The sequence below is a fragment of the Callospermophilus lateralis genome, chromosome 7 (assembly GCF_048772815.1).
Source record: "Callospermophilus lateralis isolate mCalLat2 chromosome 7, mCalLat2.hap1, whole genome shotgun sequence".
Classification (NCBI taxonomy): Eukaryota; Metazoa; Chordata; class Mammalia; order Rodentia; family Sciuridae; genus Callospermophilus; species Callospermophilus lateralis.
The window spans coordinates 17350898-17373054 of record NC_135311.1 but is presented as its reverse complement, the minus strand read 5'-3'; the positions used below and the strand labels follow the sequence as shown (position 1 = coordinate 17373054).

At 46.6% G+C, this 22157-nt stretch overlaps 1 protein-coding gene and 1 non-coding gene across 2 annotated transcripts in view; one reads left to right on the top strand and one right to left on the bottom strand.

Moving 5' to 3' along the window:
- Positions 1 to 19242, top strand: part of Phgdh (phosphoglycerate dehydrogenase) — a 33852-nt gene extending 14610 nt beyond the window's left edge. Inside the window, exons 6-12 of the mRNA XM_076862804.1 lie at positions 7436 to 7568; positions 8077 to 8225; positions 9898 to 10050; positions 13798 to 13930; positions 15056 to 15186; positions 17880 to 18117; positions 18931 to 19242. Of these exons, the coding sequence (XP_076718919.1) occupies positions 7436 to 7568; positions 8077 to 8225; positions 9898 to 10050; positions 13798 to 13930; positions 15056 to 15186; positions 17880 to 18117; positions 18931 to 19085 (1092 nt within the window). The 3' untranslated portion in view covers positions 19086 to 19242. The remainder of the gene's footprint in view (positions 1 to 7435; positions 7569 to 8076; positions 8226 to 9897; positions 10051 to 13797; positions 13931 to 15055; positions 15187 to 17879; positions 18118 to 18930) is intronic.
- LOC143405418 (U6 spliceosomal RNA) lies at positions 4028 to 4134 on the bottom strand. Its single transcript, XR_013092115.1, has one exon. It is a non-coding gene; the product is annotated as a U6 spliceosomal RNA (small nuclear RNA).
- Positions 19243 to 22157: the final 2915 nt, after the last annotated feature.

Genomic DNA, 22157 nt, shown 5'->3' with positions numbered 1-22157 from the left:
GTCCCTAATTCCCTCTCTCCTTCCTGATGCACCACCACCCACCAGACTCTTCTAGCTCAGGAGCATTCGTCCTCAAGGAGATCATGATGGTGACCGAGTCCAGCCGGTAAACCCCACTTCATTTCCTGAGTAGTGGCAATGGCAGTGAAGCTTGTTCATCTGCTTACCAACTGCCCCTAGCTGCTTTTGAGGTGCATGGCAATGTGGAACCTTCAGTGTCAACGTCAGGAAATGATTGATACCTCTCAGGCACGTGTTTATTCAGAGAGATGTCTGGAGCCTGCGGATTTCATTTCCTATGTTTCCGGCAGATCACCCACAACATATTTTCTCAAATGTTTTATTCCCACCATGGCCTTGAGAGTGCACATGCTTCCCCTGGGAAATCTTCTGTCCGAGAGTATCTGGAAGATCACTCACAACTGTCTTGATTTTGAAATACACTCTTTGTAAACCTCTGGAATGTCCCCCTCCCACCTCGGCTCCTCCAGAGCTGCCTGGCCCTGGTCATTTGTGAGTGATCCAAATGGGCCTCTCTTTCTTGGCTGCTCAACTTGGCCATGTTCTCTAATAATACACTTCTGTGTCCTGATGAGTTTTGTTTCAGGGCAGAGAGAGCCCAATCCCATCATCCAAACTTCTATCCATTGTCTAGCAGTCACGGAGAGCAAGACTCCTTTTTAAAGGAAGGAAGATTCTCTAACAAATTAAGAAAAAGATAGTTTCTAAGTGTCCAGAGAGGAAACAATGATTGATGTTTATTAAACACTGGCTGTTTCAAACTAGCCTTGTTCTCTTTGGAAACTATTATTGAACTGGTAGAGCATGGAAAATATTATTTATCTGGACTGTTTAAACCAGTTAAGTCCAAAGTTTTTAAATTCTGCAGATATTTCAATGAAATCTACACAGGTGCATTAAAATATGTTGGAAATCATAATCTGGAGCATATGTAGCCTTTACATATCTATCTGTTTATGTACACACACAAATTTTCATAAATACATCTAGAAATATACATATATTTTCAAAAGTATTAATATATCTATTTTCAAGTGTACCAATTACTTTTCTCACAAGAGCAGAACTTAAAGACAATAGTTAGTTCAAAGCAACCATAAGTACTACATTTATTGTTCAGTTTAGGTTTTTTATGGATATCCCATATATAGAATGATGGGGTATAATGGGTGAAAGTAATATATTTTAGTCATATAATAAATGAATTCATTCTCAGGAAAATTAGGTATAGATTTTTTTTAAAAAAAAGCCTTATCTAGTTTCCCAATCCTAGTCTTTTTGGCATGTATTACCCAAATGCACAAATTTTTTTTTTCTGTGCATTGACGTAAAATGCATACAGTTTTATGGATCTGTGCTGGTAGAGAACACAATATTGTGTGTGGTATTAAAATAAAAATATTGCCTGGTGAAGTGATGCATTTCTGTAATCCCAAGCAATTTGGGAGATTGAAGATCACAAGTTCAAGGCCAACCTGGACAACATAGTGAGATCCTGTCTCAAAATAAAAAAATAAATAGGACTGGGGATGTGGCTCAATGGTGGATTGTGCCTGGGTTCAATTCCCAGTATGGAAAGAAGGTGATAAAACTATAGGTTTTAGACTGGCTAGATTTACCATATTTTAAAACTTTTGTGTGGAATTCCATTATATGGATAAATTGCCTTTTTTTTTTTTTTTTTTTTTGCCATACCTTCAATGATAGATTGTTTGCAAATGTAGACTTTAGGTCTCTTTCATGATCTCTTGGGACTAAGATAGAGCCCCTGAGCTTGGTGGTGCTTCCACTGTTAAAGTGATTAGTAACAGGTTGAAGAACTGACATTGTCCATCTGGAGGAAGATGAATAGGGGTCTACTTTGTCTCCTAAAAGCCTGGACCATGTGTCATTTGTGGATGACAGGAAGCGAGGAAAGGAATTTAATACAGAATCAGAATTTAATGCAGAATCAGGTCCTAAAAGACATAAGAAAGCTCACGTAATTAGGCATCCTACCAGGAAATTTAGCTAGAATCATTTCTTTTTGTGTGTGTCCGAAAAACAACTATGCAAGGTTTTTTTTAAAAAAAATATTTATTTTTTAGTTGTAGTTGGACACAATACCTTTATTTTATTTATTTATTTTTGTGTGGTGTTGAGGATTGAACCCAGTACTTTGCACATGCTAGGGGAGCATTCTACTGCTGAGCCACAACCCCGGCCCAACTAGACAAGTTTTTCATGGAGAAGTGTTTGTGAAAACCTTTCCTTGGGAGAGGATGGCTTTGGTTGACAAAAAACCAGTGTGATTAATGTGATAAAAAAGATAATATGACTTTTGGCAGCATTAAAAGAAGTACAGATTCCAGAGCAAGGGAGGTGTAATTCCACACACTCTGTACTAATCAGCCTGCAGGCTGCTGGTGGTGTGAGCCATAAGGTCTCATACTTAATACTCCTCTTCCTTAGACATTTTTCTCAATAGTGTTGCCGAATAAAGACTCAGCTAGTTTGTGCCAGTCTGTCCCCTAGAATGTGTTAACAGACCCAAGCCAGTTTGGAACTAAGCCTTGTACTTTCTTATCCAAGTTTTCCAGAGGGAGGGGTCAGCATCCCTTAACCGTTTCTTTGTGGCCAGTGTTGGGATGAATCTGACTTTAGCCCAGGAGGATGGACCTTGAACCTGAGCCACCAGTTGTTACTGATCCATCAGACTCAGCTAATATTTACTGACGTTTGCCGTGTTGGTCACTCTGCTCACAACCACCCTGCTTACCAACTGAACATATTACCCCACGTTTACAGATAAGAAAACTGAGTCCCAGCAGGGTCCTCTGATAAGCTCCAGGTAATAGGACTAGACAGAGGAGCAGTCTCCTTCACTCTGCGTCTGCTCTTGGCCCAGGACCACCACTGGCTTCATTGGTGATCTCTACTAGTTCAATGTAGCTCCTGTACCAGGTCACTGTGCTCAGCTGTTCAGAGGACAGACACTCTCTGGGATAGGCCGCTCTCATCTCAGCTTGGTACCTGGAGTTCTTACTGCCTGAAAGCAGTGCTTTTAGACCTTCCCAGATCCTCAGGTTCTGGAAGGATGTCCTAGGGACAGAGGTAGGAGCGGAGAGGAAGCTCCAGGAGACAGCAGGTATTGGACTTTGGGTCTTTACCTCAGCAGCTTTGAACTGATCTGATCTTGTTGTGGTGGTTTGTTTGGTTTTTCTCAGCACTGGGGATTGAACTGGGATGCTGTACCACTCAGCGACATCCTTAGCCATTCTAATTTTTTATTTTGAGACAGGATTGCATTCAGTGGTTGAGACTGACCTCAATCTTGTGGTCCTCCTGACTCAGCCTCCAAGTGGCAGGGATTACAGGTGTGCACCACTGTGACTGGCTTTATCAGTTATTTTTTCCTTTAAGGTATTTTTTTTTTTAATTGGTGTAGTATAATTGCCCATCGTAGGCTCATACATGCACATAACATAATTTGATCAATTTTATTCTCCAGTACTTCTCTTTTCCCACCCCCTGGTTTCCTTCCTCTACTGAAATGGTCTCCCTTCTATTTTCCTGAGATTCTACCCTCCCCCCTTTCTTTCCTCCCCCTTTTTTTTTTCTCTCTACCTTCCACATTAGAAAAAACATACAATCCTTAACTTTCCGAGTTTGGCTTATTTTAGTTAACATTGTACTCTCAAGTTCCCTCATTTTCCTGCTTATGACACAATTGTTCTTCTTTATGGCTGAATAAAATTCCATATATATATATATATATCATTTTCTTTATCCATTTATCCATTGACAGACACCTAGGCTGGTTCCATAATTTGACTCTTGTGAATTGCACTGCTATAAACATGGGCATGCGTGTATCGCTATAGAACACTGACTTTAATTCTTTTGAATAAATGCCAAGGAGTGGTATAGCTGGGTCATGTGGTAGTTCCACTCCTGGTCTTCTGAAATAACTACTCCATAGCAGATGTACTAATTTATAACCTCATGAATGCTATATAAGGATTCCAAAACTATGGAATGTTTCATGAATTTGCATATCATCTTTGTGCAGGGGCCATACTAACCTGCTTTGTATTGTTCCAATTTTTGTATATGTGCTGCCAAAGTGAGCACTGAGTTCCAGTGATAAGCTAAAGAACTTGGCTGTGGGATAGAAGGGGGTGTGACCATTGTAGTTCTCCATTAGAGCCCCTTGAATTTGAAGGCTTTTTCTTTCCTCCATCCTGTGCTGAGCCAGCAGCACCCTAGAACTAGAAGAAGAGTCTCCCAGGGTGTCCTGAAATACCCCTGGAGAACTGCTTAGAAAAGGTGGTTTTCTCCTCTGTTGCTCCAACATTAAGAGTCTATGCTGGGGCTGGGGCTGGGGCTGGGGCTGGTACAGAGGTGGGGGAATCCTTCTTATTTCTCCCCAAGGATCCTCTCTGGGAATAATCTTTGAAAGGCATGTACTTGAAAGTGCTCCAACTTCTGCATCCTGTAGGACATCTGACCTTTTCCAGGATAGATGGGACACTGGGCAAGCACATGACTTCTGGACCTGATGTCATTTTTTCAACTCCCCAAACGCATGCTAGGCTATTCTCTCCTGTGCAGGAACCCTAACTGAGTTCAGCTACTTTCTGTTCTAGTTATCTCATGGGAAAAATGAGAACAAGGCTTTTTTTTTTTTTTTTTTCAGCCAAATTTGTTCCCCGTAGTTATTTATCTGCAAATAAATGAGATATTGTCTCTGTGAGAAAGAAGCTGAGTCGGTGCCTTGCCAACCACTAGGAAGATGCTTATCTGCTCCTCTCCCAGGCTGCTCCCAGCAGCCTCAGGCACCTGCTGGCTTAGCAGAGGCACTGGGCCAGGCCAGGACTGCAGGATCCTTCCTCCTCCCAGTCTTGGCTCCTGAGAACAGAACAGGCCAATAGGGGGCCGTGAGCTCCTTCCGTGAGGCTGTCCTTTTCTTCTCCTGGCTGCACATGAAGAACAACATGCATCTGGCTTAGAGATGAATGGGGATGTTGTTCCAGTCAGCCTCAGGGTCAGTAGACAAAGAAGACTTTTCAGGGTGAGAACAGGGATCCTCCCTCCTCCTCTGGACACTTCCTTCTCCGCACCGGAAATGAGTAGGTTTCATATAAAAGGGAACGGCAGCATCTGATTGGGGGTGCAGAACTTGTAAGCCCTTGGCGCCCTGTGGCTATGGTCCTGGTAGGGCCCCAGGAAGCAGCCTCAAATGGACAGCAGCGGTTGGGTTGGGGCTGCGTGGCTTTGCTCGGCTCATTCCACAAGGCAAATAATGAAATATGGAATCCAAAGGCTTTGACGTATGCATAAGCATTTTTATTTTCTTCCCCAGCTGTTCTGCATTGGAAATGAAAGTCTTCTTTTCCACTGTATTGTAAAATGATTTTTATGTCCCCCTAATTCCAAAAGGAATCTACAAACCCATATAGTTGAGAACTCAAAAGAGCAAAGGGGGGACCTAATTCCTCCACCCAGGGAGATCAAGTATTATGCTGTTTTTTTGTTTTGTTTTGTTTTTCCTGTTTTGTTTAATACTGGATTAGCTCTGAACATTCTCCTCTCAGTGTTAAGGGGAATTTTTTTTTTTTTTACAAGAAACTTTAAAGGATTGAGTATGAAAGCAGGGGGTGGCTGAAGTCATTCACCCACTCTTATTTGGGATTGAGGACCTGGGTCCAGAGGGGCCTGACACTTGCTTTGATGTGTGATCGGTGCCTCTGGGGCAGGGCTCTGGATCACAAGTACCTCCCTGGGGTGCTGCAGGCCTCCCCTGGCATGTCGTCTCCCTGCCTTCTTGGATGTGGATGCCTTTCAGACTCTTACGGCTCCTCTGCCTCTTTTCCCCCAGTTGGTATTGCAGACGGGGCCTGAGCTCCTGGAGGGAGCCCTGGAAAGGCCTCTTGGGTAGATCAAGCAGAAAGTGGATCGATCTTTGCTGTTGTAAGAGGTAGAACTTGATACCTGGTTGCTGACTCTGCCTGGCTTCTTGCACTGGCTTGGTAACCTTGAAAGCATGACCCTTGCTGAGACTGGCATGTTGGGCACCCAAGATTGTGTGATGCAGGAGACACGTTTTCATCTGGCTTCACCTTGGCTTTCTCACACAGGGTGATAGCCCTCTGATGGCTTAGATTCAGGGAGAGTGCCTTCTCTGGGTTCCCTGTGCTGATGGGAACCTGGCTGCTGTCTCCCAGGACAGACACTGGGCTCCTGTCACCACTCCCCACGTCCTCGTGTTGACCTGTGCCCTTTGCCCACCTCTTCTGTTTGCCCCGCTTCCAGCCACTTACACGAGGAGGGCGGGCTCCTGGAGTCAGAATGCCTGGCTCGTGTTCTGCATCGGCTGTCACCTCTCTGCCTCATTTTCTCCCTTGTAAAATGGGAAATAATAGGCGCTAGCCCATCGGGAATGAGGTAGGTGAAGACCCCAGTGAGAGCTTTATAAAAATATCTGTGTTTATTAGCCAGGAGCATGTGCCCTTTTTCCTATCTGAGCTTTCCGTTGTCCCACCACTGACATCTTATGACCTACAGCAGCCAATTTCATGAGGCTGCTGTAGTTGACACCTGAATTTCCTACCTGCCCCTACTTCCTGGGAGTCCGCCTTCCGTTTCAGTGGCCCCAGGTAGGATCCTCTTTGGGGGGTTCCACATCTTCCCTGGCCAGCCTAGACCAAGGTTGTCTCAGGCTTTCCTCTCCCTGATGCTTTTATATCTCAAACTTTCCTCCCCCAGATGTCCTTGCTCCCCATCCCAATCAAACCAGCCCTGTTAAAGAACTTGCCATTAGTCATTTATACCTCCGTGTTGTCTTAGATGCCAAGTGATACAAATCGTGCCATAAAGCCCTACTAAAAGAAATTTCAAAGAAAGGTACTGTTTTTTCTCTGCTGCTGTCGGCTCTGATATTTCAACCATGTCCCCAGTGACACATCTTGGTGTCATTCCTGATCCTGTCTGCACCAGTGATGCCCTCATCCCTCACTTCTTCCTCACTGTCTGAATCCTTAGTGCATCTGTCTGTTTCCTGGACCTGTATGCCTTCCATCTGCAGCCGCCCTTTCCTTGCCTGGTGTACCCTGTGATGACCTTATTGCTCCCCACGTGATCGTGGTCCCTCACTTAGGGTCCCTGTTTCAGGGTTTCCAAGCTCCACCTTGCCCAGCCACACCTGGAATGCTCTTGTAACTGCTTGTAGTTGGAGCTTTTCTCTGGCTGTGCCCCCTCCTGGTTGCACAGTCCTGCTTCCCGTGGTGCTAAAGTAGCACCAGGCTCGTTATCAGAATTCAACTGGAGGATGTTTTGTATTTAGCAAATGCTCGATAAATGGTAGCTGTTGTTAATAATGTCAGTGTCCAGAGTTGATAATGACGCTTTCTTCATCTCTCTCACTTCTGATCAGACTGTAGGGTACGATCCCATCATTTCTCCAGAAGTCTCAGCCTCCTTCGGTGTCCAGCAGCTGCCTCTGGAGGAGATCTGGCCTCTCTGCGATTTCATCACTGTTCACACACCTCTCCTGCCCTCCACGACAGGTAGCGTGCCTCTATCTTATGGGTTGGCCACGGAAGCCACAGACCAGATAGAGTGGACCTGTGGTCTGGGCCTTCTGCAGATGCTGCTGAGCCGGTTTGGGAAGGGGCCTACCAGGTCCTGCAGAACATGGTTATGTAGAGCATTTGTCAGCTGCTCCTGATGAGATGAAGGAGGGGTGAGCTAGCTGGAAATGTACAGGTGTCTGGGTGAGCTGATTGTATGAGCAACTAGTGACCCATGTGGATTTCCTATAGGGCCCCTGCAGGCCATTCTGATTCTTACACACACTAGAAGAACCAATAGCTCAACAACTCCTAGGATATTTCTAAACTGGGTCCAGAACAGGGATTCCACGTCTAGGAAGAGGTGAGAAGACAAAGGGAGCTTTCCAGAAGGAAGAGAGGCCTCTGGGGAAAGAGCTGGTTCAGGGGAGCCAAGGCCTCTGCAGTTGTGCCTCACATGAGACCCAACATGGTCACAGCAGGCAGGGTCCTCTCTTTCTTCCAGGCTTGCTGAATGACAGTACCTTCGCCCAGTGCAAGAAGGGTGTGCGTGTGGTGAACTGTGCTCGAGGAGGGATTGTGGATGAAGGTGCCCTGCTCCGGGCCCTGCAGTCTGGTCAGTGTGCGGGAGCCGCACTGGACGTGTTTACAGAAGTAAGTACTTGCAGTTCAGGTCTCAGAGGAGGAAGGGAGACAAGGAGCCGAGAGGCCAGGGCCTCAGGAAGTCTAGCACAGAGTGTCTGGCATTAATGGTAAATGAGAGAAACTGTGTCGCCAAAGAATACACCTGCCTGGTTTGAGGAACTTGCTAAGGAACAGCCATTCTGTCTTAGTTTTTTGTTGTTTGGTTTTATTTTGTTTTGGTACTAGGAGCTGAACCCCGTGTCATTCTATCACTGAACTACGTTTCCAGCCCCTTGTTATTTTTTATATTGAGTTAGGGTTTCTCTTACACACGTAAGTTTCTGAGGCTGGCCTCAAACTTGATTACAGGCATGTGCCACCCAGCAAAAACTCTTGTTTTAAATAGGACCCAAGTCCTGGTCTCAGACTTCTTTGACTGTTGTCATATTGATCACTGGGAGGAAAGACCATGTCAAATCAGTGAGGTTGAGGATTTGGGGAAGGGAGAGAACAGCTTAATGTATTGTTACAGGTCCCTGATTTAAGTGCAGTCCTGTGGCCAAGAAAGCAGTCCACCCTGTATCCACTGGCATTCCTCTTCCTTTCCTCTTTCCCAGAGAGGGACAGAAGCCCAAGGACAGTGGCAGTATTCCCTCAGGGTGCCTGTGTTGAGTTGCTCTCCCACCAGAAGCAGAAGCTCAACCTCAGCAGGTTGAATGCAGAAGAGTGCATTTCCATAGTATCATGCCTCCTAACTATGACTCAAGAGAGAGCATGTACTTTGGAATAGGCATTTGTGGTGTACAGGTTACTAGCTGTGTGGCTTTGGCAAATCACTGACCCTCTCTGAATCCCTGTAGCACTCACTGTCTATTCCTACCCTTGAGTGCACAGTGCATTTGGATTTGTATTCCTGGCCATCCATCTCTCTATTGTGGGCTCCATGAGGGAGGCAGCCCTCTTTGTATAGCCATCCTCTTTAATGTAGTACCTCGGATGTCTTCAATGTCTTTGTTCCAGCTGCTATTAGGTGGCTGGAAACAACAGATCCCTGGGGAGAGTGCCCAGAAAAGAAGAACCCTAAGTCACTTTCCCAAGGGCAGTATTCTGCTCAATGACTAGAAGGGGTGGAAGGGGCACAGGAGTGAGTGGTTGGGATGGTACCAGTGGGCAGCCTGTCCTGGTGAGTACCAATGCTCTTACGTGTGTAAGGTGCCTGTGAAGAGCAGGACATTGTGCTAAGAGCCCTACAAAACACACAGATGGTTAAATGCTATAAGGATGCCAGGTAGGGGTGAGTTACAGGGAAAAACCCAGTAACAATAGTAATGATTGCTTCCACTGGTTGGCAATATCAGGACCTCTAGTGTTCAATCCCCGCAACAATGTGATCTAGATAGTGTTCAACCATTTCATGGATAAGGAAACTGAGGCGTAAAGAGATGAAGGATTTTCCCCCAAGGCCCCTGGGTGGGAAGTGGTGGAAGTGAGATTGGAATCCACAGTTTCTGCTCTGCCCACTCTGCTATGATGTAACATTCATGAGGAAGCTGGTAAAGACTCCAGGGGCCACTGGCAAAACAAGTAGAAGGTGGTGCAGCCCCTGCCTTCCTCTCCTACAGCTTCCCTTGTGCCCAGGAGCAGCCCCAAGAGGTAGGGTCAGTCCATGGCGGCCAATCTAGAGGCATCTCTTTCTGAGCAGGAACCACCACGGGACCGAGCCTTGGTGGACCATGAGAACGTCATCAGCTGCCCCCACCTGGGTGCCAGCACCAAGGAGGCCCAGAGCCGCTGTGGGGAGGAGATCGCTGTCCAGTTTGTGGACATGGTGAAGGGGAAGTCTCTCACAGGGGTTGTAAGTATCACTGCGTGGGGCTGGGGCCTGGAGGCAGAGGGAGGAGACCTGGGGGTGGCAGCAGGGTTGGGGTGGGGGGTGAACAGATTCGTCCCTGGGGGCTGCAGAGGAGGGACTTCGCTTGGGTCTGCTCTCATCGGGACAGGGTGGGCAGGAGCTGCTTATCTGCAACCTTGAGAGCTGAGACCTTGGAGCAGGGAGCTCAGTTAGTGCTGTTATATTGTAGCCCTGCTGCAGAGATTGTGGCCCTTCCCAGGGCTCAGCCTCCAGAGAAAGAGCCTTTGTTCTGCACATGCCTTGGGAACACCAGTGTTGTTAGGGTAACACGGCTGTACGCAGTGGGTGGTGAGGGATGGGGCGGGGGGAAGCCTGCCCAGAAAGTCCCTGTAGGGAGCTGGCACCCTGTAAACTCCCCAGAGCATTCTGCATCGTGTCCAGGACCAGAGTCTCACCCTGCTGTGACAACTGCTCTCCTCAGCTACCAGTAGGAACCCTCCCTGCCAGCTGGCCCCTTGATTTCCCCAAATAGTGGCACAACATCCCCACTTCTTTGCTCAGTCGGGCCCTTCCTGGCATATGTTTCTCCCCCAAGCCTCTTCTGCCTCATAGCAAGTGTGTCTGGATATTCCTTCAGTTCTGGTGAGTACCAAATACTGCCATAGCCCTTGGAGGACTCGCTTGAATGAGGAAAGCATAGCTCCTTCAAGGGGCTCACCTCTCCTTCGCCCAAACCTGCTTGGCCTTTCCAGCACCACCTCAATTCTTTCATTAATTACATTCTCTTTTGTTCTAAAGCTTCACAAATTTATATGTTTGTGGGTTTATGTTTGTTTGTTAATTAATTTTTGGTGGGGCGGATACTGGGGATTGAACCCAGGGGTGCTTGACCACTGAGCTATGTCCCCAGTCTCTTTTATTTTTTTTATTTTGGGACAGGGTCTTCCTAAATTGCTGAGGATGTCACTAAGTTGCTGAATCTGACCGTGAACATGTGATCCTCCTCCTTAGCCTCCCGAGTCACTGGATTGCAGGCATGCACCACGGCATCCAGCTTGTATCTTTACTTTGAATAAATCTGAAGTTCCCTGAGGACCAAAAAACCCGACTTAATTTTCTCTGCAGCTTATATAGGTGGGCCCAGAGCATATAACAAAACTTGGAAAAAGGCAGTGGATGAGACTTAGTATGGGTGGGAGTGAGGGGTTCCTGGCCTTCCTGGTTGACCCTCAGCCTGATGATGTTTGCTGGTGAGGACTGTAGGAAGGGCACCCTCTTTTCTAGGTAGCCCGGCTTGCTAATCTACCCAGCCCTCTATGTCCTGAGAAAATGGGGGTACCTTCTGCCATCTGGCAAACCTCCTGCCCATTTGTTCTGTGGAAATCAGGAGGGATTCTTAGGGCCAGTTATCACAGGTGTGATGGTGGAGGCTGGAAAGCCTGCATGGTCTAAGACACTAGGTCTAAGACACTAGACCTGCCCATGTTCCGTCTCCTCCCATAGTGTATTGGCTCCTCAGGCTGAAGCACACTTACCCACCTTCTTACCTACCTACTAGGCTTCTGAGCAGGTTCATTCTTCCCAGGTGACCCTGATTGGGACACAGACTGAGGCATGGGCCCATGTCCCTTGCCAGGCAATCTGGGTGAGGCCTGACCCTCTTAGATCTTTCCTAAAGCACTTGTCTGCCCTCCCCGTTGCAGCCCATGTGAGATACGTACCTTATCAGTAGGGAGTGGGGACATTCCACGGCTTTTCCTCCCTGGGACTCCCTTAACTCCACCAAATGGAACCGCACAATGTCTCCATCTAAACCTAGAAAGTTAAAACCTAGTGAAACATCAGCGCATTTAACTATCCACCCAAAGTGGCCGATTAGTTTTAAGAAGGCATTTGTAGCCAGGTGTAGTGGCTTAGCTCAGGAGACTAAGACAGGAGGATCGCAAGTTCAAATCCAGCCTCAGCAATTTAGGCATTTGGAAAGAGATGTTTTTGTTGCATAGGAGATATTTTCTCCCTAATACTTCACTGTATCATCTCCAGTTCAGTTCTGCCCTCATCTTAGCAGAGATGAATGCTAGGGTCAGGTTGGTGTCCAGAGACACCTGTCTCTTCCCTGGTGTCCTGCTTGTTCTCTAGAGATTGAGGACTGTCCTGTTATTTCATAGATCTGCAATGAGCACCTTCCCAGGGCTGGGCTGTGTGGGCCCCACATAGAGGACGGAGGAATGAGGCATGGTGTCTGTTTTGCGGGGCTTCTTGGTGGCATCCAGTTCCTGTTCCAGCCATGGGTTTCTGGCCCGACTGTTGCATAGTTTTCTGGCCCTCTTTAGGAGCTGCTCAGTCTCTGGTTCCTCTTTCTCACTCATTGCTCTTCCTGTGTCTCTGCAGAGAGGATAAAGAAAAGTCCTATAGCAGGGAGCCCTCATACCAGGTTGCCTCCCACCCAGATGGGTCTCCAGTGTCACTTTCAAACCTGAGACTGTCACACTCTTCTAATGATATATTGTGTGTGTATGTGTGTGCGTGTGTACTAGGAATGGGACCCAGAATCACTCTACCATTGAGCTACCCCATCTCTCTTTTGAGATAGGTCTCACTAAGTTGCCAAGACTGACCTTGAACTTGCCATCCTCCTGCTTCAGCATCCTGAATCACTGGGATTGCAGGTGTGCACCACTGTGCTTGGCTACTCTGCCAATGACATCTTTATGAGAACAGAGATAGAACCATCATGTTTTCATCTCTTCACATCTTGTAGCTGCCTGTTCAATTTGCATCAAACTCCACGTTTCTCATAAAATCCTTCTCAGATGGTTCTTTTCACGGGTTGCCTCCATAAAAGTGGCAATTATCTAACTCATAACTTCAGCACCGTGAACCACTAAATGGAATAGAAATTTCATCCAAGAACAAACTGGCTTTGTTATCAGGCCCCTGCTGGGGACCCAACCCGGCTGACCCTCAATTTGGAACTCTGTGGCTGGCTCCCGCAACTGTGCGGTATGCGCTTGACACACACTAATTTTCAAAGCATGATAGGATCTCACAACAATATGAATCTAGCTTTATAAATTGGGATAATTTATCATGGTATTTAGCGACAAAATAGACATTTTAAAGAAAAATCGAGATAGAAAATTTCTAAATGGAAGACAAATTAGAAATGCCATTCCAGAGAGAAGCACCATTCTACTTTCAAGTCATCTGTGACTCCATATTTTTTGTTTAATAATTTTTTAGGTGTAGTTGGACACAATACCTTTATTTTATTTATTTATTTTTATGTGGTGCTGAGGATTGAACCCAGGGCCTCATATGTGCAAGGCAGCTGCTCTGCCACTGAGCCACAATCCCAGCCCATTCCATATGTTTTATGTCAAAAACCCACCTTTATTGTGCTCTCCAGACCCTTCCCCAGAATAGGACAAACAAGTCTCCCCTGGAGAGAGGGCCAAGACCAACTGCTTGGTGAAGGCAGAGGGCCTCTTTTCCTGCTCTGTCCATTATGTGGGGTCTTAGCCTTTTGTTTCCATTTCTAGTTCTACAGCTCTCCTTATCTATAAGGTTAAGTCATTGTCTTCTAGTTGGTGGCAGATGGAAGTTGTCACCCACCAGCCATCGAAACATGGATGGCCCTAGGCCTCTTCTCCCTGCAGAGCTGGCTCTAGTCAACAAAATCTCAATTTTGTATCGGAGTTGGCCTAACCCGCCTCTTCCTGACTTCCCCTGTGCCCCCTTTCTCTGCAGGTAAATGCACAGGCTCTTACCAGTGCCTTCTCTCCGCACACAAAGCCTTGGATTGGTCTGGCAGAAGCTCTAGGGACGCTGATGCGAGCCTGGGCTGGCTCCCCCAAAGGGACCATTCAGGTGGTAACACAGGGTGAGTCAGGATCTGGGGGCACTGGGGAAGCATGGGTACGGAGTGGCACAGACCCATCCCTATTGGGTGTATCTGCCGCTAGCCTCAGAGGTGATGGGAGACTCAGGTGACTTGGGCCCTCCTCTCAGTACAGGTCACTTAGTATAAAGGGTAGGGGAGAAGGGTGGGCAATACAAAAATTCATTGGGAAAATACATTTAATTTTGATAAATTAAGTTTATGTAGTAATTTTAGGACAGAAAATGTCCTTCACAGAGATGATTGAATGCAAGAGAAAATGTGGGACCCGGTACAAGGAGTCCCAGATTAAGCAACAGTACCATTTGGTTCTGGTTTTGACCTGTTGCTTATCTGCTGGGTGACTCCTTCCTTTGAACCTTGATTTTTTTCCCCACAGTCAAATGGGAGTCCAGGTGGTTGTGCCTCGTGAGGCAATGGGGATATTTTGTGTGGTGTGACTTACCAAGGTGGGCCCTTGTGCAGTCTGAGAGTCCTGGGCGGGGTGTTTGCCTAGCTGCAGAGAGGGAATGAGAACACTGCTGTCAGTCTGTCCACCCCCAGGCTCCGGCTGACTTTCTAGCAGCTCCACTGCTGTACAGATATGGTTGAGTGGCCAGGAAGGGCTCCAGTTCCCTTGACGCTGCAAAGGGGTGTTTTCCCTCACTAACTGCTGGGCACCTGACACTTAAGGAGAAATTATGGAGTGGGGGGAGTTAGATCCAGAGCATCGGCAAAAACACCAGGGAAAGAGAGCCAGGGGATCCCCACCCAGACCCCAGAGGAAACAAAGTAGTTGCCCCTTTCTGCTCATAAAAAATTATGTAGGAGTCGGGAATTTTCCAGGTCTCCTGGGAGACCCATAGGCAGGCCAGGGTGGCCAGTGGAGTTGGGCTGTATTTTGGAGAGGAGTTTCTCAGACTGGCCAAAGTCCTGGACCCAGGTATGTCTCCCTCGCCGGCTCTGAGTGATCTCTGCAGGAGAGGCAGAACTATCTAGTGCAGGCTGCATTTGGGGTCCTCAGGGCAATGAGGATCCTGTTGTAGTTCAAGGTCCTGTTGTGGCCTCCTGCTCCCTCCTGTGATGCTTGTTGAAGAAGGACTTAGCGTAGCTTTTCTCTGTCCCTAGGAACATCTCTGAAGAATGCTGGGAACTGCCTAAGCCCTGCAGTCATTGTCGGCCTCCTGAAAGAAGCTTCCAAGCAGGCGGATGTGAACTTGGTGAACGCCAAGCTGCTGGTGAAAGAGGCCGGCCTCAATGTGCGTCCCCCTCTCTCCACATTCCCTGCCAGCACTGCTCTTCGACCCCACCTTTCTAGAACTTACTCACAGCTGAACTCATGGGGTGGAAGTGCTGCCTTCACCCTTACCTGTGAGGGGTGGCCATGATTCCTTTATCTGCCCCTTAAGAGGAGCTACCATCTGCCTCTAAGCGTTGCTGAAGGAGCTGAGACTCAGGAAGGTGCTTTAGGGATCAATAAACAAGTGCTCTGTGAATTGGAGAAAGTTTGCTACCCCTGTTTCACAGCTCAGGAAAATGAGGAGCTGGACTGAATCTGAATGGAGGCTTAAAGATGGCCCAGTGTGTTCCAACTCGGATTCCATCCGGTGCACCTTATACCATAGCACCCATTGTTTTTTTTTGGTTTTTTTTTTCCTCCCACTTTTTTTTTTTTTTTTGTATTGGTGCAGTACAGTTGTGTATAATGGATTCTTTGTTACATATTTGTGAATGCACACAGTAGAACAATATAATTTGACCAATATCATTCCCCAGCACTAACCTCCTCTTGTCATCCCTCCTAACCCTGGTCCCTTTCCTTTACTGATCTCCCTGATGTTCCTGATATCTGTTCACACCTTTCTTTTCCTTTTTCTCCTCTAGCTTCTGCATATGAAAGAAAACACGCCCCTTGACCTTATGAGTTTGACTTACTTTGCTTAACATAATGGTATCTCTAGTTCCATTCATTTTCCTGCTAATGACGTAATTATATTTTTGTCTGTGGCTGAATAAAACTCCCCTGTGTGTACATACCACGTTTTTTTTTAATCCATTCATCCATTGTTGGACACCTAGGCTGGCTCTATAGTTTGGCTGTTGTGAATTGTGCTGCTATTAACATGGGTATGGGTGTATCACTGTACTTAGATGACTTTAATTCTTTAGGATAAATACCAAGGAGTGGTATATAGCTGGGTCATATGGTGGTTCCATGCCTAGTCTTTTGAGGAACCTGCATACTGATTTCCGTAATGATTGCACTAATTCATAATCCAACCAGCTGTGTAAAAGTGTTCCTTTTTCTTCACATCTTCTTCAGCATTTATTGTTTGTATTCTTGATGACTACCATTCTTACTGGTATGAGATGAAATCTCGTGTAGTTTTGATTTGCATTTCCTCGATTACTAATGAGGAATATTTTTTTTTTCATATATTTGTTGGCCATTTGTTTTTCTTTTGAGAAGTGTCTGTTTAATTTGTTTGCCCATTAATTAATCAGGTTTTTTGATTTTTTTGGAGTTTAAAGTTGTTTGATTCTTTACTCTAGATACTAATCCTCTGTTAGAAGAGTAGCTAGCAAATATTTTCTCCTATTCTGAAGATTCTCTCTTCACATTCCTACTTATTTTCTTGGCTGTGCAGAAGCTTTTTAATTTGATGCCATCCCATTTATTAGTTCTTGGCATTATTTCCTGAGCTTTAGGGGTCCTATTGAGAAAGTCATTGCTTGTGCTTAACAGCTGGAGTATTGACCCTATATTCTCTTCTAGGAGTTGCATAGTTTCTGGTCTAATACTGAGGTCTTTGATCCACTTAGAGTTGATTTTTGTGCAGGGTGAGAGATAAGGGTCTAGTTTTGTTTTTCTACATTCAGATAACCAGGTGTCCTAACACAATTTGTTAAAAAGGCTGTCTTTTCTTCAGTGTATGCTTTTGGTACCTTTGTTAAACATCAGATAACTAGATTTGTGGGTTTGTCTCTGGGTCTTTTATTCTGTACCGTTGATCTAGGTGTCTGTTTTATGCCAATCCCATGCAGTTTTTGTTAATATAGCTCTGTATTATAATTTGAAATCAGGTATTATGATGCCTACAGCACTGCTTTTTTGGCTTAGAATTGCTTTGACTATTCTGGGTCTTTTATTCTTCCAAATGACTTTTTAAGACTTTTTTTTCCCCTGCTAGTTCTATAAAGAATGTTATTGGTGTTTTGATGGGGACTTCAGTGAATCTGTATATTGCTTTCCGTAGCATGGCCATTTTTTCCATATTAATTCTGCCTCTCCATGAACATGGGAAGTCTTTCCATCTTTTGAGGTCTTTACCTTTTTTCCTCTTCAGTGTTCCATATTTTTTATTATAGAGGTCTTTTGTCTTCTTGGTTAGATTTACTCATAGGTTTGTTTTGAGGTTATTGGATAGCACCCATTTCTCGGTTAGCTTGCAAATTCTTGGAGCAGGCATCTTTGTTTGCTGCCTCTCACAACTTCCCTTTGGCATCTTCCCCTCTGCTTCTCTTTTCAGATCAAAGTCTGTTTCTCAGCTGGTGGGAGCTGGCAGGGAGTAGAGCTCCCGTGATCCCCCGCCCCCGCCCCGGCTCCTTCCCTCCACTTCTCTACCCCAGGAATGAAGGAGGCAGAGCAGGAGAGTCATCCTGGGTCCACTGGGTCCTCACAGCCCTGCCTTCCTCCCTCTCCCCAGTTCCCACCCCTCTACTATAATCCTGCACCTGTTAAATCTTTTGCCCTTCCTTTGGAGGGTCATTAACTGTTCTAGGAAGCTAATGCTCAGGGGCACAAGCTTTACCCCTGTTCGCCCCTACCCCTGAATTGCTGAGCCTTTTGGCCAGGCTGGAGCCCTGCAAATGGGTGATTAGATTGTAAGAGAAATGTTGGGCATGATGCAATCAGGAAAAGTAATCGTGCCTCCTTGCATTCTCTCCGCAGGTCACCACCTCCCACAGCCCAGCTGCAGGTGGGGAGCAGGGCAGCGGAGAATGCCTCCTGACCGTAACCCTGGCTGGTGCTCCGTATCAGGCTGTGGGCTCCGTCCAGGGCACCACACCTGTGCTGCAGGTGCTCAATGGCGCAGTCTTCAAACCAGAAGTGCCTCTCCGCCGGGGCCTGCCCCTGCTCATGTTCCGGGCTCAGCCCTCCAACCCTGCAATGCTGCCTACCATGATTGGTGAGGAGGGGTTTGGGTGGTAGGGTTGGCCAGGGTTCTTAAGGCAGAGGTGAGGTCTCCCCTATGATGGGGCCCTGCAGATCGTCTTTTGATCCTTCTCCATGCATTAGGGAATGTCTGGCTCTCTACCACACAGAGGATCTGTCTTGCCAATTTATAGAACAGTTAGGGTAGATACCAAGTTCAGAGAGAGAAAATGCTTTATCTAAGCCTCAGAGCAGTGTGGCAGGGTTGGGACCAGAATGTCCATCACCATCCTGGCCATGAGTCCCAAGATTGCCATATTAAGCACCCTGCTTGCACCTGCCTGCAGAGCCATGTCCCATGAGTTCAGGGCCATTGAGTAGAGATTTCCTTCTTGCCTGTAAGCCCTGGTGGCCAGCCTAGCCACAGCAAAACCTATCTGGGCATCCCATTCTATACATGGGGCATCTTACACCTACCCCAATCTCCTGGGGCCTATACTCCTGGGGTTTTGAGCATGTCCAGGGGTTCCTAATTTCATCATTTTTGCCAACTGCCCAGAGGAACTTTTCCTGTTTTTCTCCCTTGCTGTTGGCCTGGCAAACAGCAAGTCAAGAGCTATATAGTTCTTTGTTGATATGCCTGATGGTCAGAGTGTGCCTGAAGAATCTCCGAAATAATCAAGGGAGGCTGGGCAGATGTTCTGTTGCTCCTTCCATCTAGGCTCCTCAGTACTGAGACCAGCATCCTCCTATTGCAACTTTGATCATAGAACCCTGACTTCTGACTGCTCCCAGCTCCTCACTTTCCCCTACGCTCTATGCCAACAAGGGTTTCTTTTACTTCTAGGCCTCCTGGCGGAGGCAGGTGTGCAGCTGCTATCCTACCAGACCTCGATGGTATCTGATGGAGAGACCTGGCACGTCATGGGCATCTCCTCCCTGCTGCCCAGCCTGGAACCATGGAAGCAGCATGTGTCTGAGGCTTTCCAGTTCTACTTCTAACCCTGGGACTCACTGCCTCTGAGTCTTCTCTAAAGAAAACTACCCACTGTGAACCAAGAGGAAGGGAGATCCACATTCCTAGGGCTGACATTGCTGCAATCCTCTGACCCCTGCAATGTAGCATCTAATAAAGAGCCTCCCCCAAGTTCTCCATGTATCTTTTTGGTGTTGTTATTCTTAAGAGCCACCAGAGGGCATCCGTGGCTAGCTATAGGGCTTGGTTTTGGCTGCCAAAGGGTAGCGGGTGTGGAAGAAGTTTGCAGTGGACAAATGCATTACTGTGGTATTCTGAATGTATCCCTCTCCTATTTAAGGTTATTCAAAGGTGTTTCCACCGGAACAAAGCTCAGGATATTTCAGATTCCTATGGTATTTCAGATCCCTTCCTTCGGGAAATATCTGTGCACATTAATGAATAAAATTCATCCAACAAATGTCGCACGATGTGCTAGGAACTGGATTAGTTCCTAACCCAGCTTTGCTTTAAGAGAAATCAAACCCCCCGTAGAAATCTTCTGGTGGGAGGGGCACAGCCTGCCATTCACTGGACCCATGCAGTTGTATGGGAGATGACCTTGAGTCCCAAGAAGAAAGCACGTTGGAGGTTGTTGGTGTCTCAGGGCAGGTGTTTGGAAGAATTCCACAAGGGGAACAAAGCGTGTGTAAAGGTTTGGGGGCATGTGGATATTTGGCAAGCTCACAAAAAAGCAAACTCGGTATAGTTTTTTTTTTTTAAAAGTGATTTTCACGAAAAGTATGGGCTTCTGGATGCAATTTTCCTCTTGAGAGCTTTTCTGCCCCAGTAGTTCATTCCCAGGCTGCCTGCTGAGAAGGCCTGGCACTGGGCACCTGCCTGGGTTCAAAGGAAGCAAATTCACCACTTTAGCCTCCTTAGTTCCAGAGTTGAATACCAACCACAAAGGCTCTGCCGGCATCTTCAGTGAGCTTGGAATGTACACTGTGGCCTTAATGTAGCAAACCTTGAAGTGATGGGCCCACACAAGAACAGAAGGTCAGCTCTGTGCAGCTCCTTGACCTGGAACACAGTGTTAATTCTCCCAAGCCTGTTTCTTTATCTATAGGAGGGATAGCAAGGCTTTCAAAGCTGCAGTGACAGATTGATGGGTTAAGAAGTGGTATGTGGGTGCCTGGGACACATGGTAAACATCGGTGTCTGCATTCCTATGCCTTCCTGACAGTAGACAAGCAGGTATCAATCTTACATGGAACCCCACAGACCAAAGAGCCTTCCACAGGCCCTCATGGTGATGGCATCTGGCCACATCTAAACAATGGGTGTCCTAACATCAGACAACCCACTTCCTCCTATTGGAAAAATATCTGTGCTTCACATGGCATCTCTCAAGGTCACACACTCTCACTGATAACTGGAAAAACAGGCTAAGATGGTCAAGATCATCAAACAGTTAAATTGAGCTAAATTTTTAACCCCTTAGTCTCCTTGCTGAAAATCCCTAGATAAACCACAGTGCACACTAAGGTGGTCAAGACAATTCTAGAAATCCAAATGACTTGAGCATCTCAAAATGTCTTCTGGGACATGATTCACACAAGAGTGCATGGGCAATTTCATTGCAACACCTGGCTGTTCACATAACCTCTCCTACATTTAAAAGACATTGATTTATCCCTGCTGTGCACCTGCAACCCAGGGCCTTAAGCATGTTGGGCAAACACCCTTCTGTGGAGCCCTATGCCAAGCACCAGGATTAATTTTGAAATGCAGCTGGTGCTACATGGAGGATGCCATTAACTCTTTTGTGTTACTCTGGCTTGTGGTATCTCTGTACCACCTAACTTTAGAGTGGAGTTTCACTCTTGTATATGTTGGCTGGAAAGCAGAAGTTTCCAGAAGTTCAGTAATGGAGGTAGAGCAAATGCTGGAAGGACACAAGGGAACTGGTTTCAAAATAACTGACTCCTGAGGCTCTGAGATTCAGAAATAGCTATGTGTGTGCACAGTGCGTCCTCTTAGAGACCTGAAGTTGCCTCATGGACACTGGATTGGGCCCTTTCTTCACATCTGTCTACATATAACATTTGAGCATTTTCATTTGAGATGAGCATTCTAGTCTAATACTCCATCCTCTTGTACATCTTGCTGTAGGTCACTCCTGAGTGATGCTTTGCCCACACAGGCAAGTTCTTTTGTCTGCCTGGTATCAGCAGATCTTTGGGTGCACATGGTGACAGGACAATTGGAAACTCATGAAATAAAACTCAGACATATTTTTATTTTATTTTTAGACAGGGTCTAAGTTGCCCAGGCTGACCTTGAACTTGTGATCCTCTTTCCTGAGTTTCTGGAGTAGCTGGGATTACAAGTGTATGCCACCACACCCGGCAGGTGCCAGTTTTAATGAAATGGATCCTAGAATTGTCGGAGGAAGGCTTAGGGCTCAGTATAAAAGATGGTTAGAAAGGTGAGTGGAGGGGGACCAAAGATATGTGTGGTACAATGGTGGTGACCAAAAGTGATGACCAAGGCCATCCTGAGTGCCCTGCCTGTGATCTAAGGCTGATATTCATCTGGTGTACCAAGGCAGTGTCCACTGATATTCTGTGCCCTGATGGGCCAGTGCCCTGATATTCTGGTTCCTAAACATTCTTAAGATCATTTTTGGTTGTGTTCAAATGATCCCTAGCGGAGGCAGGCCTGGTCCTAGCACTGAGTAGTGGGGAAGTCCTGTTGCTAAGAACTAGGGAGGCCTTTCCAAACACCAACAACCTACAGAGAGCCCCAGCCTGGATGGAAGGTCAGGCTAAATTTTGTCCATCTCAGAACTCAGGTAACATGGACTTTTCTCCCTTGAAGACGGACACTGCTTCAGAGATCTTGGGAAGGGCCGTAATTGTTCCGCCAGAGATGGCCCAAGGATTGAGGGCCCCTGAGCAACTTTCTGAGGGGATACAGAAAGTAGGGAGAATGAGGAGCTGGTTAAAGAGTCTTCCAACAGCACCTGACAAGGCCTGGGCAGTAACAGTTGATGCTGGATTAGCTGCTCAAACATGTCTATCATTGCCGGTGACTGTGTGACATGATCAGTCTTG